The 17,768-nt window shown below is 44.5% G+C and overlaps 2 protein-coding genes across 2 annotated transcripts in view; one reads left to right on the top strand and one right to left on the bottom strand.

Annotated features, from left to right (window-relative positions):
* Positions 1-17,768, bottom strand: part of SND1 (staphylococcal nuclease and tudor domain containing 1) — a 1,412,868-nt gene that overhangs the window by 570,905 nt on the left and 824,195 nt on the right. The gene's annotated exons all lie outside the window — the stretch shown is intronic.
* Positions 388-2,719, top strand: LRRC4 (leucine rich repeat containing 4). The gene is given in 5 exon segments (XM_030217130.1): positions 388-465; positions 568-2,151; positions 2,154-2,198; positions 2,201-2,482; positions 2,485-2,719. Coding segments are annotated over 4 exon segments (1,914 nt in total). The 5' UTR covers positions 388-465; positions 568-668; the 3' UTR covers positions 2,589-2,719.

Genomic DNA, 17,768 nt, shown 5'->3' with positions numbered 1-17,768 from the left:
GAAGAGGGACCTTTATTTATTTATTTTTGGGGGGGAAGGGGGGGACGGAAAAAAAGGATTTTCTCTCTCTTTATTCTCCCCCCCACCCCCCCTCTCTGTTTACTTCAGAAATGGAGCGTCTTCAGCATCTGACTGCAACATCCAGACCCGGGATCCAAGGGCAAATGCTTGAAGTGTCGACGGCTCTGCTCCCCAGGGCAGAGGGGAACGATGCACCTGCATAGCTGTGGGCCTTACCTCTGACCGGTTCCCTCTTAATATCGCTTCAAGCTTTGGATTTACTAGAAGCCATTTTGTCTTCAATTCTTCTCTTCTTTGTTAATTAAAAAAAAAAAAAGAAAAAGAAAAGAACACCTAACGGGGGGGGGAAAAAAAAAAAATCTGAAGGGAGGTAATGCAGTAGGAACTCCAGCCTGGAGGGATCTGCCTACAGGAGACTGCACACACATTTCACTCCCTCTCGAGGTAGGTGCATTTTTCCCTCATTTTCTGTTTAAAAGGAAATATAAACAAATACCTTTTTTTTATAAAGAAATGTTTCTGATCACCACCTCCGTCCTTCTTTAGATGGAAAAAGGAAGTGGAAGCTTGCTGATGCCGGGGTAGGGCCAAGTTCTCGTTTCCGTGCCACAATCCCAGACGATGGTGAATTATGAACGTGCCACATCATGAATCTCCTGCAGCAGGTAACTGTGCACCACACCTGGAATACCGCCCTGCTTTCAGTAGTCTACCTCATGGCACAAGCGTGGATCCTGTGTGAAGCTTCAGCTGGGCCCCAGAGCTGTCCCTCGGTCTGTTCATGCAGTAACCAATTCAGTAAGGTGGTCTGCACGCGACGGAGTCTCTCCGAGGTCCCTCTGGGTATTCCTTCTAATACCCGGTATCTTAACCTGATGGAAAACAATATCCAAATGATCCAGGCAGACACATTCCGACATCTGCATCACCTAGAGGTTCTACAGCTGGGAAGGAACTCCATTCGGCAGATAGAAGTAGGTGCTTTCAATGGGTTGGCCAGCCTCAACACCTTGGAATTGTTTGACAATTGGCTGACAGTCATCCCAAGTGGAGCTTTTGAGTATTTGTCCAAATTGAGAGAACTGTGGCTTAGGAATAATCCCATTGAGAGCATTCCTTCATATGCATTCAACAGAGTTCCCTCGCTGATGCGCCTGGACCTAGGAGAACTTAAAAAGTTGGAGTATATTTCAGAGGGAGCTTTTGAGGGATTATACAATCTGAAGTACCTTAATCTTGGGATGTGTAACATAAGAGACATGCCAAATCTCACGCCCTTGGTGGGGCTCGAGGAACTGGAAATATCTGGAAATAACTTCCCTGAAATCAAACCAGGATCTTTCCATGGATTAAAATCTCTGAAAAAACTTTGGATTATGAACTCGCAGATTAGCTGGATTGAGCGAAATGCCTTTGATGACCTCACATCTCTGGTGGAATTGAACCTAGCCCACAATAACCTGACCTCTTTGCCGCATGACCTTTTTGCGCCCCTGAGGTACCTAGTGGAGTTACATTTGCACCACAACCCCTGGGACTGTGACTGCGATGTGCTGTGGTTGTCATGGTGGCTGAGGGAGTACATACCCACCAACTCCACGTGCTGTGGACGCTGCCATTCCCCATTGCATATGAGGGGGAAATACCTGGTGGAAGTCGACCAGACTTCCTTCCAGTGCTCTGCCCCTTTTATCATAGACGCCCCAAGGGATTTAAACATTTCCGAAGGACGGGTGGCTGAGATTAAGTGCCGAACTCCTGCCATGTCTTCTGTTAGGTGGCTGCTGCCCAATGGGACAATATTGAGCCATGCTTCCAATCACCCACGGATATCTGTGCTCAATGATGGGACACTCAATTTCTCCCATGTTTTACTCACTGACACTGGCATTTATACATGCATGGTTACCAATGTGGCGGGCAATTCCAATGCATCAGCCTATCTCAATGTTAGCACGGCAGAGCTTAATACTTCCAATTACAGTTTCTTCACAACAGTCACAGTAGAGACAACCGAGATCTCACCAGAGGTCATCTCATCTAAATTTAAACCAGTGCCAACAACGTCTACAGGGTATCAACCAGCGTACACTACTTCCACAACAGTACTTATTCAGACCACCAAAACACCAAACAGGTGGCAGTTCCCACATCGGACACCAATGACAAAATGCAAACCGCCTGGACGAGGTGATGAAGACCACCAAGATCATCATTGGCTGCTTTGTTGCTGTAACGCTGCTAGCGGCAGCCATGTTGATAGTGTTCTACAAACTCCGCAAGCGGCATCAACAGCGCAGCACAGTGGCAGCTGCTAGAACTGTAGAGATTATCCAAGTGGATGAGGACATACCAAGCGGGCCTCCATCAGGTATACCAGGTGAGGGGGCAGTGGTCCTGCCCACTATTCATGATCATATGAACTATACCACCTACAAACCAGCACATGCGGCTCACTGGACAGAAATAGCATTGGCAATTCTCTGCATCCCACGGTAACTACTATCACTGAACCTTATATAATTCAGACCCACACCAAGGAGAAGGTACAGGAAACTCAAATCTGACTTTTTTTTCATATTATAAATGCATAGAATGCACAAACAGAAAAAACAAAACAGACAGTAACTTTTGTACAGAGTTTGGGGGAAAGGAATTTTTCTTGTATATGCTTATATATTGAATCTATGGGCTGATATGAGAAGCAGATTATATTAAAATTTAAAACTATTTTCTAACTTGTAAATTCTATTTAAAGGGGAGGTAGGGGATGGTGGGTGGGGTGATGGGAGAGGGAGATTTGGAAAACAGCAAAAAAAGGAAAAGTCAGTCTGTTAGAAAGCTGCCATAATGACTTTTTCCAAATGAGATTTAAAACAAGTTTATAAAAAAATGAATAAAAATCAGAAATGAGTACTGTCATTTACAGATGATGCACCATAGGATGTCATAAAATACATCGAGAATGGTCACTAGAAAGCCCAGAATCCATCTTACAGGTTTACCTTATTTAAAAGAACCACCGATTAATATAGTGTGAAAATATGCCGATGAATTATTAACCTGCGATACTAGATTTTGAGACTACAGAGGGATGTGTTTGTGTGTAATGTATGTGTAAATGTACATACACACACTCACAAAATATTCATATGCCTAATGCAGAGAGGAAGAGATGACTGATTGAATCATGTTTAAACACATATGCAAATGTATACTTTGTCCACACATATTCATACATATGTAGGAGCAAAAGGGATGAGGGGAAGAAGCAGTGTGCAAGCGAAGTGAGTCAGTCGTATGTAACTGGTTCTTAGAGGCTTTCAGACTGGACGACTGCAAAAATCGACCCTATGAATAACGGGTACTTCCAGGCGGAAGGTGTAGCGGAGAGGGACCCGTTCATGCAGAAGGTTACGGAGCTTATGCTCTGTTCTATGTGAACCTTCACCATCGCAGTTTTTAGCATTAACTAAAAAAAAAAAAAAAAATTGTCCTCTCTCCAATGTACAAAGCTTTTTTTTTTTTTTAACATTTATGATTCTAAATAGATTCCAATGTTTATTCTTAAATTATCTGCCCACCTTTGAGCAGTAGGTGACAGTGAGAGAAAGGTGAAGCGAAGGATGAAAGTGTGAGGCTGCAATAAAATGATAGAAATCCTTGCACTTGGCTTGTAGAGAAGGAAACAGAGTCATTGAGATCCTTCTCAAGTTTTGGGGAGCTTTAAGATTAATATCTGGTTCCAGGGAAGCCCTGGGATGTCTTAATGTGGGTGAGGGGGCTGAAAAGCCACGTTCAGCCTTTATTTGAAAGTAGGCAAGATTTGCTTTTCATTTAATAGACGGGGAGGGAAAGATTTAATTATGATAAATGTCTGTTTAGGCTTTAAAGAGGTTAAAACTTGAAGGAGATTTTTTTTTTTTTTTAAAGCTGTACCATGATAAAACAAGTGTATTTTTCTATTTTAATAAATATTGTTCCATTTTTTTATTCATTGTCCCAGAGGGTTTAAATATACAAGACTTGTCCCTTTGTCTGACCCGAGACTGCTCAGAAATCATGGGAGAAAACACGGGGCAAATGCTACCAGGGTCACTGCAAAATACTTTATGACTTCTATTCTGAGCTGCCAATACCATTTCTCTGATTGAAACCAAGAGCAGCTTTCAGGCAAGTGTCTCCTGCAGTCTGTTCTCATCAAGCATGGCTCATGCACAGCTCTGCATAGGGACCATGGGCTCCTTGGAAGGGAAAAGGGGAAAAGGGCAGGGTGCCCAATTCTGGCCAGCTGAAAACAAGTTTACAACTGATTATTCTCCACAACTTATCTTCCTGCTGGCCTTTTCATTTCTTCCCTCCCAGGTAGCTGAAAACACAGCTACAGCAAGTCACTACTGCCTTATGAAATTTTGCACGTTAACTCTAGGGTCTGCATATCAAGGTATACTTCATTCTTCTAATCTATGGAGCATACTATTATGGTACCAGGCCCAAAGAACCTTAATTGGGGGGGGGGGGGGGGGGGGGGGGGGGGGCTTGTGCTGCAATGTGCACACACAAGAAAAAGTCAGATAGTCAAGAGCCCCATTGCGATGAAAGAAAAAAAAAATCAGAGGTCCATCCAATCCAACTTGCATCTGACTATGTAAACAGCAATCTTGATAATGTAACACAAGGGGAGGTGAAGGAATATTATGCATCTTTGTTTCCACTGCTGCACATTTCACTAATTACTTACAATCCAAAAACTGAAACTGAGGTTTCAGCCTGGAATTGCTGGATTACGTTTTCCCTAGCAAGCAGTTGTAGCTTTGAAAACCAACGCTGTGGGATACACTTGCCTTAGAGGAAGGAACCGATTCTCACAGCGACTGTTAACAAACGCACCTACCTAGTATACGGCACTGCTCATTGCAGCCCTAGGTTAAAAAAAAAAAAAAACTGCCCAAACACGCATACACTCAAACTGCCTGATTATTTGCAATGTCTTAGTCAGTGACAGACGCTTGCAGAGAAGGTGCAGTGCAACTCTGTTAATTCCTTCTATCCGCCTCATGCAGCTCTCTGCATAAATGAGGCATTCTGTTATCACAGTAATCTGTCTTCTAAAAATGGCTAGGCAAAGACCGTTTCAAGTCACTGGCCCACCGTTCTGAAGGCCAGTTCAAGCAGACATTTGCAGGGTCTATTAGTCGGTATATGTCACTTGACATATAATGGTGGTGTTTCCAGGGATCAACCGGTCACTTCTAAATCCACCTTAGATAGAATGTTGTTGTTACAAGCTTCCTAGAGTTGTTTAAAAATTTTTTTTTTTAATCCGTTGGGGAAGGGGATATGATATTGACAGAATTAAATAGGGAAAGGGATGTCTTGGTTCAGACCACATCATTTATCTGGTAGCTTGTGTGTGTGTGTGCCTTTTCCTGATCTTTCCCGCTTTTCTGCTTGCGCTATTTGGGATACTACATGGATTTAAAGTATCATTTCTTCAGGATAAAGTATAGCATGCCACATGTTCAATCCTGCTACTAGAGACCATTTTAAGCCAAAGCTTAACATGGCAAAATGCCTTTTAAAATGATATGTACCCTACTTCCAAACCCCTTCTCCCCAAAGAATTTTTATCGATTAGAGAACAGTGCAAAGGCAGAAGAAAGGTATAGTGTATTTTGGTAATAAAACTCACAGTCCGAATCTATTTTCCCCAACATATGCATGCTTTTTGTCATGGGCATTTCAGTGCAACTTGTAGCAACAGAGTGGTCAACTTTACTTCAAAAAAATGTGATCTTTCTTCACCGTGTATCCCATCCAATACCTCTCAGCAGAGCTCCATGTCATGACTCTTTCTGAAACAGATAAGGCCCAAGATGTCCTTGAGAAATGATCCTTACTCATCTGATTTGGGGGGAACTACAAGTCATCTCTTGTGTATGTGAAAGGGAAAATGTTTTGAGATACTTGCGTGCTTAGAACGGCAATTGCTATCAGAGCCAGTTCAAGGCAGCTGCCTAGAGTGGTGGCTTATAACGTGGGGGGGGGGGGTGGGGGGGGGGTGGGGGGGGGGAGAGACAGCAAAAGCAGCTGTAGGCTCAGTCGAAAGCAAAACAATAGGTCCCTGGTAGCCCCACAAACTCAAGAATCAGCTGTTTCCTGGAAGAATGGCCAGTTTCAAATAGTCCATTTACCCTTGGTAAATTGGTTTTTTGGAAATCACCCCTCAAACATGTATATACAAAAGAAAGTTTTAATGCTAGTTTTTTATTAAGATTACTACAGGGAAGGATGGGGGTTGAGCTGATCATTATAGAGTTTAATTTATCAAAATGGGGGGGGGGGGGGCGGAAATAGGGGTATTGAGAGTGCAGAAAATGTGCACAGAACCTATGCTGTGTTGTGTGCGAAGACTGCCACACTTTATTACATTGTCCTTACAAGGAAGCAACTGCTGCAAACAAGATACACATATGTTTATGGCTTGAAGTGCACTGCCATAAACTTGGTGTATCTTGTTGCGGCAGATCCTAGGAGGTGGAAAGGAGAAAAATGTTGGCATCTAGGATGCTTCTTACCTTTGCATTGACCCTTCCCCTTGGTGTTACTGACAGGGGCGTATCTGCGTGGGGGCCACAGGGGCCTGGGCCCCCGCAGATTTCGCCCCGGTCCCCCCTCCCGCCGCCAACCCTCCCCGCTGACGTTGTTTACCTTTGCTGGCGGGGGACCCCAACGCCCGCCAGCCGAGGTCCGCTTCCGCCTGCTTTTAAAAATAATTCTTCAGCTTGCGGGTACCCCAACCCCCGCCAGCCGCCGAGGTCTTCAAAGTTCTTGTTTGTTGTCCTCCGTCCGTGGCCATGTGTACGCTGTTGATTCGGAGTCTGACGTCGCACCACGTTGTACGCAGCGTACAACGTGGTGCGACGTCAGACTCCGAATCAACAGCGACACAGCGTGGCCACGGACGAGGACGATGACTAACAAAAATTTTGAAGACCTCGGCGGCTGGCGGGGGTTGGGGTCCCCCGCCAGCAAAGGTAAACAACGTCAGCGGGGGAGGGTTGGCGGCGGGAGAGGAGGTGGAGAGAGTCGTTGGTGGCATGGGGGGGCTCTGGCAATGGCGGGTGGGAGTCGGTGGTGCCGGGGGGGGGGCTAAAATGTGCCCCCTCCCTCTGCCCTGGCCCCCCCCTACTGCCAGAGTCCAGATACGCCCCTGGTTACTGATATAAGTACTTTGTGGCACACGGTAGTGGTGGGTGAGGAAGAGCTACGGTACTTCTCTTCCAAGCATGCCTGGAGTCTGACCGGGGGGGGGGGGGGGGGGGGGGGGGGGAGGGGAGAGATGCTGTAGCATCTCTCAGAATGCATTCGGTCTTACAGCAGGGAAGGTGGTCAACTCGAAAATGATTCGGGACATGTTATGGCCCCTTTGCACTAACAGAATGGATGGGGGCTAGGGAGAAAGGGCAGTCAACTGGATATGCAAATTTCTTTGTGAAAGCCTCACGCCTTCCTATATTAAAGCTTACCTGAGTGCTCTCACCCACACATACTGGGGACGCTACAAGGTATCGCAGCGGTTGGACTTCCTGGAGTAACGAGGCCAGAGTCAAGTCCTTTAAATCTGGTTGATAACCTAAGCATTGGGTAGAAACCAACAGTAGCACAGGGTCCAATCCTGATCTCCTCCCACTGAGCTTGTACTACCGTAAATTAGTGGCATTTGAGAAGAGATTAACATGGGTTCTTTCTGCTACATGGGGGATAAATTCAATAGCGCATGCCTGACAGCACAACTGCAAGCTCTAGAACTCAAGCTTCCCTTAGTAAAATGGTAAATCATAGCCCAGGTCTTCCAAGTTAGTCCAGTCCACACTGCCAGGTTTATATAACTCTGGCAGCTAAAGAACATGATGACTTATGAGGTATTTCCTTTATCTAGCGCAGATTCTCTTCAATCTTTTTCATATGTCCCTTACTATCTTAGATACAAGATCATGGAAGATCCACAATTTAAATCACATCCAGCATCTCCCCCCCCCCTCCCCCCCCACACACAACCTTCCATCATCTACTCACAAAGTTGTGCGATACTACAAACAATTACTAATACCAGCAGGGACATCAAAATGGCACTGACAGACCTGGCTAAGAGGCAAGGTTATTAAGCTGCTGTGTGTTTGCATTCAGTAAATTTAATTTAGCTTTAAAATTTTGTGATTAGATCCTTCCAACTTCTCAACATTAAGAATTAAAAATCAAACACACAATCATACAAATAAAACTTCTAAAACAGTCAGCCAATGGAACTGGGTTTAGGAAACAGCCTAGTTTTTAGACTCTTGCAGAAGTCTAGGTAATGTTCATGCTATGTTTAGGGGCATCCAGAAGTGCATTTCCAAGTGCAAAATGCAGGCAGGAGAAGCAAGCTGGCAAGTTAACTAAAGATCTATTGCAGATCAAGCTAGAATCTGAAAACAGCTCTTTCTGTGAGACAAGGCAAAAATTGATGGAGAATATAATGCTGTTTACATAAAATAGAAAAAACATTTGTAAACTGCATGGCCTTACCACCAACTTTAATGTATTATTTCCCAGCCCAAAATCAGGTGCATGCGGGCATGCCGAAGAGCTGAGTAGCATGCAAATGCATGCAAGCAGCTCACTGTCAGGCTACAAGTGGCTCGCTTCACAAAATATCGTTCTACACATCCCCTTCCCCCTTACAATGAAGCCCCTGGGTCTTAGGGGGCAGAGTAAGCCTACTGGCTCCTGTTCCGCCATAGCCAATATTCAAACATGGCACTGACTAACCTGTGCCTTGCCGATGCAGTGCACATGAGAGGCAAAGATAAGTCGCATAGGTTAGTGCATGCCATTTTGAATTTTGGTGCTGGCAGGGCAGGGGCACTTGGGTGCCATTCCTTCCTATCTAAACCTGTGATTTCAGATTAGGTAGAAGGGAGGGAGAGGGAATTTGGAAGTGCCAAGGATGGAACATGATTTGATGGGATTTGCAAAGAGGCAGCACTTATTTCTACTGTGTTGGGGTAGGGAAGCTGGGGATAAGGGATGTTTTTCTTGGGAGCTGGGGGAAAAGGCCAATGACGAGCAAGTGTTTAAAAAAAAAGTTTTTAATTTATATGTTTAGCGTGGGGGGGGAGGGGGAGGGCAATATGGGGCTACAAAGTGCCTTCATACTTACCGTCTGGGACAGGCACAAACAATTTTCCTTGCACAGGCCACTGTAACTGAAGGAAATTCCCATGGATTTATAAGAAACTGGAGAATTTCTCATGTTAAAACGCATGAAAAATGTACTGTTTTACCATGGAGTACCCTACAGATCTCTATAACGCTGATGTTTAGGTCCAAGATTATTGACTGCTTGTAAGTTATATGGGGGCCAAAGATGAATTATAAGGAAGGGTCCATTCCTTGACCATGTTTGTAAGTGATCTTGCATTATACTGAGCCACATTATAGATGGTCTACAGTGTAGTATGTTGGTCCCTGAGGGCAGAAGTTATCAACGTGGCTACTGTTACCCAACATGTGGTAAAATAACCTGACTTAACAGTAGCCCACGTGACAACTTCAATTTGGTTGAAGGGATATTTGGTCCATTCTTCCTGAAACAACTTTGAGTACATCAGACTAAGTTAAATGGCATTTATAAGGAATAACAGTTATATATAGTGTGGTTGAACTGTGACTTAGGCGTTGAAGGAAAAGAAACAAAAGGAGGCAGAAGATGTGTTTGACGGCTGTTTCGGCAATGAGGTCTTCAAGCAGTGTTAATACAAGAAACATATTGTTGCATATCAGTGTATATTCTGAGGGCCAGACATCGCGCCCTTACCATGAAATGAAATCATACATGAAAACATTAATGGCGATTTGGAGTGGGGAAAGCATTCCATCATCCTGGTCTGTTTGCACAATCGGCTGCATAAGACGCACTGTGGATGTTCTTGATCCACCCATGGCAGCCTCAGTCAGGTCCATCCTAGACTGGCAATTAGTATTAATATGCCTCAAAAAATATGCAACCGTAGCATGGCTTCATAAGTCATGAATCCCCTAGATATTGTCTTCCAGGGTAAAACAAAAAAAAAACGTTGAATGCAAGCATCATCGTGTTCAAACTGCCAGCTGATGAGATACTCCCTCACACACTGCAGTTTTATGAAGTATGAAGAGTCAGATATATATATATAGGCCAGATCTTGGCAGGATAACAGTGGTCAGAGAGATTTATTAGCATGGGAAACCTCACATCTCTGAATAGTCAGCCAAAGCGCAGCCTCATCCAGTTCCTTCTGCCCAGTCGCTTGCCCCCTCCTAATGCTGTCTTAAAGGTAAAGGAGGAGAAGGAATGGAATGAAGAAGCAAAGCATTGTTTTTACTGTCATTATACAGTATGATTAATCTCCACTGAAAAAGACAAAGATTGTGGAGGTTTAATCTGATATTTAACAAAAAGAAAAAAGCTGGTATGGCAGCCAGCACCTCTAATGTGCCAACCTGGGTCACTGATCTCACAGACAGAAGTTCCCACCCTCTCTCCGCCCCAACAATCCAAACGAAAAATACAGCAGCCCCATTACAACTGCCAAAATAAATGGAAAATAAGTGCCATGGAAAGGAAATAGAGGAGGCAGACTATCAACTAAGTCTTCAATGCAGAAAAAAAGAAAACCTAATCTGAAAAAAAGATAGCAGTCCAAAATATGGAAAGCGTTTCTGTATCAGCAAATAGCTCTTCCATAACAGCATCCCCTCCCCAAAAAGCAACCTCTAAGAAGCTTAGCTGAAATTGGGTGGCGGAGCAGGTGGGGGAAGAGGGGTTGGTGGTTTGGGAGGCGAGGATAGGGGAGGGCAGACTTATACGGTCTGTACCAGAGCCGGTGATGGGAGGCGGGACTGGTGGTTGGGAGGTGGGAAATACTGCTGGGCAGACTTATATGGTCTGTGCCCTGAAAAGGACAGGTACAATTCAAGGTTAGGTATACACATATGAGTTTGTCTTGGGCAGACTGGATGGACCATGCAGGTCTTTTTCTGCTGTCATCTACTATGTTACTATATGTTACTATGTTAATACTGTCCCTATTGGCTTGCCTCTAACAAATCCCCAGTTCTGCTTTCATCCACACCTGCACAAAGACTGGTGCTGACTGAGAAAAACATAACAGAAATGAATGAAAAAAATGGAAAATTGTTGAAGAAAGAGGAAACTGAAGGCCTTCTTCAATGGGACCCTTCAGTCAATAATAAACATTTTCTGAATGTCCAGCTATTTCTGCTGTTCCACTGCCTGATCTCCTCATCCTCTTCACCCACCCTGCCCCCCCCCACCCCATGATAATTTTGCTCCAACCAGCAAGACCTCTCATTACATTGCAGTGCCACAAGAGGCAGCAAGGCAGTAAGACCCTCTGTGTAAGAGAAAGGAAACTGCACAACATAGTAGATGATGGCAGAAAAAAAGACCTGGACGGTCCATCCAGTCTGCCCAACAAGATAAACTCATTTTTAATGTATACCTTACCTTGATTTGTTTCTGCTATTTTCAGGGCACAGACCGTAGAAGTTTGCCCAGCACTAGCCCCGCCTCCCAACCACCAGCACCGCCTCCCAACCACCAGCCCCACCTTCCCCCACCGGCTCTACCGCCCAATCTCGGCTAAGCTTCTGAGGATCCATTCCTCAGAATAAATGGCACAGGATATGGGTGAAAGCACAAGACGTGCACGAGCACTTGTTATGTGTGTACAAAGCATGCATATCTGTGATTTCTAGTTTTACTCAATGAGTGCACTTTTATGAAACATTTTTCCATATGTAAGGCATGTTTTACACATGGAAAGTAGCACATTTTTATTAGTGAACTGCACGTGGGCATTCCCAGGGCAGAAAGTAGTCACAGTTGCAATGCACACACATTTCTAGCAGGTATAAATGTGTACATGTTTTTCTGCTTTTGGCGCTGTTCCGACATTCCACATGGGTGTTTGTATTAAATTACCCCATACTGTGTGTTCAGTATGGCAAAAAAAAAGCTTCAGGGGCCTACATTTGGGTATTAGTGCTAGTCAGTTCCCACAGGATCTAAAGGCAGGATCCAGAGTGCCTTAATAGTTTCACTACCCTCCTACATATAAAAGCCTCAAAAGCAGGTAGCTATGAGGTCTAACTTAAGATGGAAAAAAAAGTTAGGATCCTAAGTTACAGTAAATGCCCAACGCTAAATTCATTGTTAAGCTACTAATTCACCTGGATTTAGGAGTCAAATCGGTATAATCGAAAGCCGATTTTGGCTTGGTTCAACTGCTTTCTGTCGCGGAGCCGGCGAAACATCAAGGGGGCGTGTTGGTAGGGTAGTGAAGGTGGGACGGGGGCGTGCTCACGAGATGGCCAGCTTCGCCTGATAATGGGGGAAAAAAAGCCAGGCTTGACGAGCATTTCGCCGGCTTTACTTGGTCTCTTTTTTTTTCCACGACCAAGCTTAAAAAAAGAGCCCCAACTGACCAAATGACCACCGGAGGGAATCAGGGATTACATCCCCTTACTCCCCCCAGTGGTCACCAACCCCCTCCCACCCCGAAAAAAAAAACCTTTTTTGCCAGCCTCTTATGTCATACCCAGCTCCCTGATAGCAGTATGCAAGTCCCTGGAGCAGTTTTTAGTGGGTGCAGTGCACTTCAGACAGGTGGACCCAGGTCCATCCCCCCCCCACCCACCTGTTACACTTGTGGTGGTAAATAGGAGCCCTCCAAAACCCACCCAAAACACACTGTACCCACATGTAGTTGCCCCCCTTCACCCCTTAGGGCTATGGTAATTGTGTAGAGTTGTGGGGAGTGGGCTTGGGGGGGCTAAACAACCAAGGGAAGGGAGCCATGCACCTGGGATCTATTTTATTTATTTTAATTTTTAGAAGTGCCCCCTAGGGTGCCCGGTTGGTGTCCTGGCATGTGCCAGTGCACTACAAATGCTGGCTCCTCCCATGACCAAATGCCTTGGATTTCGCCGGGTTTGAGACCATCGGCATTATTTTCCATTATGGCCGAAAACCGATGCCGGTCATCTCAAACCCGGCGAACTCTGACATTTGGCCGGGCCCAACCGTATTAGCGAAGAAAAAGATGGCCAGCCATCTTTTCGAAAATACAGTTGGCTCCGCCCACTTACAGCGCCGGCCCCGAAAATGGCCGGCGCCGTTCGATTATGCCCCTCCACGTGCCTTTATAAAAAAAGGAACTCAGAATTATCCCTAGTATGCACTTGCTCCAAAGTGTATATGTGCATTTGTACTCTATGTATACACGCATGTATTTTATTCTTTATAATTGCAGCATGTGCGCCTGGTTCTCATATTGTCTATGTCTGCCTATCATATAACCACATACATCTTCTCACATTTATTTCTACATGTAAACATCTGCGTGCATTTCTAATGCACCTGTTCAGCTCTACATGGTGTAGATTGTGTGACTGTGTGCACATCGTTTATGGCATCTGTAAATACATATTCAGTATGGGAATAGTTTCATAACAGGGTGTCTAAGTGAAAAGTCCAAAAAAGCACCAACAAAGGCAAAAGTGGCCTAGTGCCTAGGGTGGTGGACTTGGTCCTGAGAAAACTGAGTTCGATTCCCACTTCAGGCACAGGCAGCTCCTTGTGACTCTGGGCAAGTCACTTAACCCTCCATTGCCCCATGTAAGCTGCATTGAGCCTGCCATGAGTGGGAAAGCGCGGGGTACAAATGTAACAAAAATAAAAATAGATACTATTGGAGATTCTACATGGAATGTGCTTCTATTGGAGATTCTACATGGAATGTTGCTATTCCACTAGCACCATTCCATGTAGAAGGCTGCGCAGGCTTCTGTTTCTGTGAGTCTGACGTCCTGCACGTACGTGCAGGACGTCAGACTCACAGAAGCAGAAGCCTGCGCGGCCACATTGCTGATCTGCAAGGGCCGACTTCTACATGGAATGTTGCTAGTGGAATAGCAACATTCCACGTAGAATCTCAAATAGTAGCAACAGTGGAGGAGTGGCCTAGTGGTTAGGGTGGTGGACTTTGGTCCTGGGGAACTGAGGAACTGAGTTTGATTCCCACTTCAGGAACAGGCAGCTCCTTGTGACTCTGGGCAAGTCACTTAACCCTCCATTGCCCAATGTAAGCCGCATTGAGCCTGCCATGAGTGGGAAAGCGCGGGGTACAAATGTAACAAAAATAAAATAGATACTATTGGAGATTCTACATGGAATTTTGCTACTATTGGAGATTCTACATGGAATGTTGCTATTCCACTAGCAACATTCCATGTAGAAGCCTACGCAGCCACACTGGTGATCTGCAAGGGCCGACTTCTACATGGAATGTTGCTAGTGGAATAGCAACATTCCATGTAGAATCTCAAATAGTAGCAACAGTGGAGGAGTGGCCTAGTGGTTAGGGTGGTGGACATTGGTCCTGGGGAACTGAGTTGGATTCCCACTTCAGGCACAGGCAGCTCCTTGTGACTCTGGGCAAGTCACTTAACCCTCCATTGCCCCATGTAAGCCGCATTGAGCCTGCCATGAGTGGGAAAGCGAAGGGTACAAATGTAACAAAAATAAAGTAGATACTATTGGAGATTCTACATGGAATGTTGCTACTATTGGAGATTCTACATGGAATGTTGCTATTCCACTAGCAACATTCCATGTAGAAGGCCGCACAGGCTTCTGTTTCTGTGAGTCTGACGTCCTGCACGTATGTGCAGGACGTCAGACTCACAGAATCAGAAGCCTGCGCGGCCACACTGGTGATCTGCAAGGGCCGACTTCTACATGGAATGTTGCTAGTGGAATAGCAACATTCCATGTAGAATCTCAAATAGTAGCAACAGTGGAGGAGTGGCCTAGTGGTTAGGGTGGTGGACTTTGGTCCCGAGGAACTGACTTCAATTCCCACTTCAGGCACAGGCAACTCCTTGTGACTCTGGGCAAGTCACTTAACCCTCCATTGCCCCATGTAAGCCGCATTGAGCCTGCCATGAGTGGGAAAGCGCGGGGTACAAATGTAACAAAAAAAAGTGCTAATGTGCCATTGGAAAGTAGGGTCCTACTGGAAATGCTCCTACACAAATTTTCACCTGCTCTGAAGGTGCGTGTGGATCTCCTCTCTGCCCCTCCTCCGTCCAAACTATGCCCAAAGGCGCGTAAGTACATAAGTATTGCCATAGTGGGACAGACCGAAGGTCCATCAAGCACAGCATCCTGTTAACAACAGTGGCCAATCCAAGTAACCAATACCTGGCAAGATCCCAAAACAGCACAATACATTTTATGCTGCTTATCCTAGAAATAAGCAGTAGATTTTCCCCAAGTCCATTTTAATAATGGTCTATGGACTTTTCCTTTAGGAAGCCATCCAAACCTTTTTTTAAACCCTCTATGAACAGCATGCATAAATTATGTGCCATCTTGTCAGCGCATGAATTTGGCCACAATTATATTAAAAGCCATTTTCTGCATATAATAATTATCTCCTGTATTTAGGTTTCTGTCTGCATAGCTTGGGTTATAATATGAAAGAATACCTTTCTATGGTGTTCAAACAGAGTAACTGTACAAGAATATATACATAGCTTGCAAGTATATTTTCCGTGCACATGGTGACGTTAACGGAATATTTTCTCTTACTCTCTTAAGGGATACTATCGGAAAATGAAATTTCCAAGTGCTTCACAAAACATCAAACCAACCACTGCCCATTCAAAAGAAATAATTAAAACTAATAACAAATTTTATTATATTAAACAAAAAAAAGCACAAACCACACTTCATTACTTTAACTATTTGGTTATCAGAAGGTGAAATTTCCCATGTGCTCTCCCATGGACGGGAGCTGGTTAAAATAGGCTCTGAAGAGTTAACTCCTTTGCAGGTCTTTCCCTACCCTATTCAGCAGGGTTCCTTATCTGTACCGCTTCTGATACAAATGACTAAGGCACTTTTTTTTATATTCACTGTAAAGGCTTGTTCTTCTGCCTTCCAAAGCCTTAAAAGCCAGATAGAGAAGACAGACTGCCAAAATGCTGCCGTCTCTGGCCCTTTAAGGCTAATCTAATTGAATTGCACTTCCAAGGCTCTGCTTTGATATTCAGGATTATTAGCAAATGAAGGCAGTTTTTTTTTTTTAATGTTGTAAGAATTCCCCACTGTTCTCAGGCACTCTGCTTTCAACCCAAGGGGAGAAACCATCCTTTTTGTATTTGTCTCTGGTCATTACAGCTGAAGAGCTGTCATTGTGGTTTAACACATACATCCCCCCCTCCCCACAAAGAAAGAAAGAATAATTCAAAGACTTGGCAAAAAGGAGCAGACCAGTAACAGAGAAATGAGGGACGAAGTATATTAATTTTCACATACTGGATTCTTTTCAGATTACAATGTCTTTCAGTGCAGCAACATAAAACCATATCTGGCGATGTTAAACAAGTCCTTCAGACCACAGAGGCCCCCTTCTTCAGAATTTTAGGATGAACACAGGGCATGTCTGATTTTAATCTTTATGGCCGGCTTTTATTGCTTCCATTGATCAGCTAATTAAAATGCTAGTTGTTTTTATATCTTGTGTCTGCAAGGCTGAGTTGCAAACGTTAAGTCCTGGCTGAGAGCCATCTCCCCCTGCCTTTGCATCTCCCCAGGTCAGAAATCAGTCAGTGTATGCCTATAATTCATCACCAATACAGAGAGAAATTTGCTGGAGCAACGTATTGATTTTATGTAAAGCACTTTTAGCATTTTCAGCAGAGGCCAAAATTTAAAGTAAATAATGTTCCTGGCACTGTAAAACCTGATTTCTTAAATATAAAAATGGCCTCTGCTTTGAGCCATTTGTAAGAAAAGCAGCTGGGAACCAGGAGCTGTGGGGAAACATCTTAACATGTAATGGTTTCAGTGAGGCTGTTCCTCCTGTAAGAGTGGCAGGGAAGCCCATGGTAATTCTACGGCCATGCCAACCTCTACAAAATTATAGTGTTAACAGATAAACCAGAAATGTGGTCAAATTTTACTGTACGTTCGTTGCAAAAATTAACGCACAGTAACATAGTAAATTACAGCAGATAAAGACCTGCATGGAACATCCAAGTCTAGCCAACTACAGATCTATTTTTGCCATTTTTGTTTGTTTGTTTGTTTTGTTACATTTGTACCCCGCGCTTTCCCACTCATGGCAGGCTCAATGCGGTAGGCAATGGAGGGTTAAGTGACTTGCCCAGAGTCACAAGGAGCTGCCTGTGCCGGGAATCGAACTCAGCTTCTCAGTTCCCCAGGACCAAAGTCCACCACCCTAACCACTAGGCTACTCCTCCACTTGGGACACAAACCGTAGACGTCTGCCCGGGACCTCCAGATTTACTTCACAGTTCCCGAGGAGCACCATTCCTGGCCATCACATCAACAGCCATGAGGTCTTTTAAGTTCTCTTTCAACCATCCTCTTTCTATTTAGTGACTCTGTGTTTATCCCATGCAATTCTTTTAAAAATTCTGCCAAAGTCTTTTGGTTTCCACCATCTCCAATGGGTGGGCATTCCAGACATCCACCACCCTCTCCGTAAAAAAAAGTACTTCCTGATGTTACTCTTAAGTCTACCACCTTGCAACCTCAATTCGTATCCTCTAGTTCTACTGCTTCCCCATCTCTGGAAAAGATTTCTTATACATTAATACCTTTCAAG

The sequence above is a fragment of the Microcaecilia unicolor genome, chromosome 10 (genome assembly GCF_901765095.1).
Source record: "Microcaecilia unicolor chromosome 10, aMicUni1.1, whole genome shotgun sequence".
Lineage (NCBI taxonomy): Eukaryota > Metazoa > Chordata > Amphibia > Gymnophiona > Siphonopidae > Microcaecilia > Microcaecilia unicolor.
Note: the sequence above shows the minus strand (reverse complement) of the source record. Positions and strands in the feature narration are given on the sequence as shown.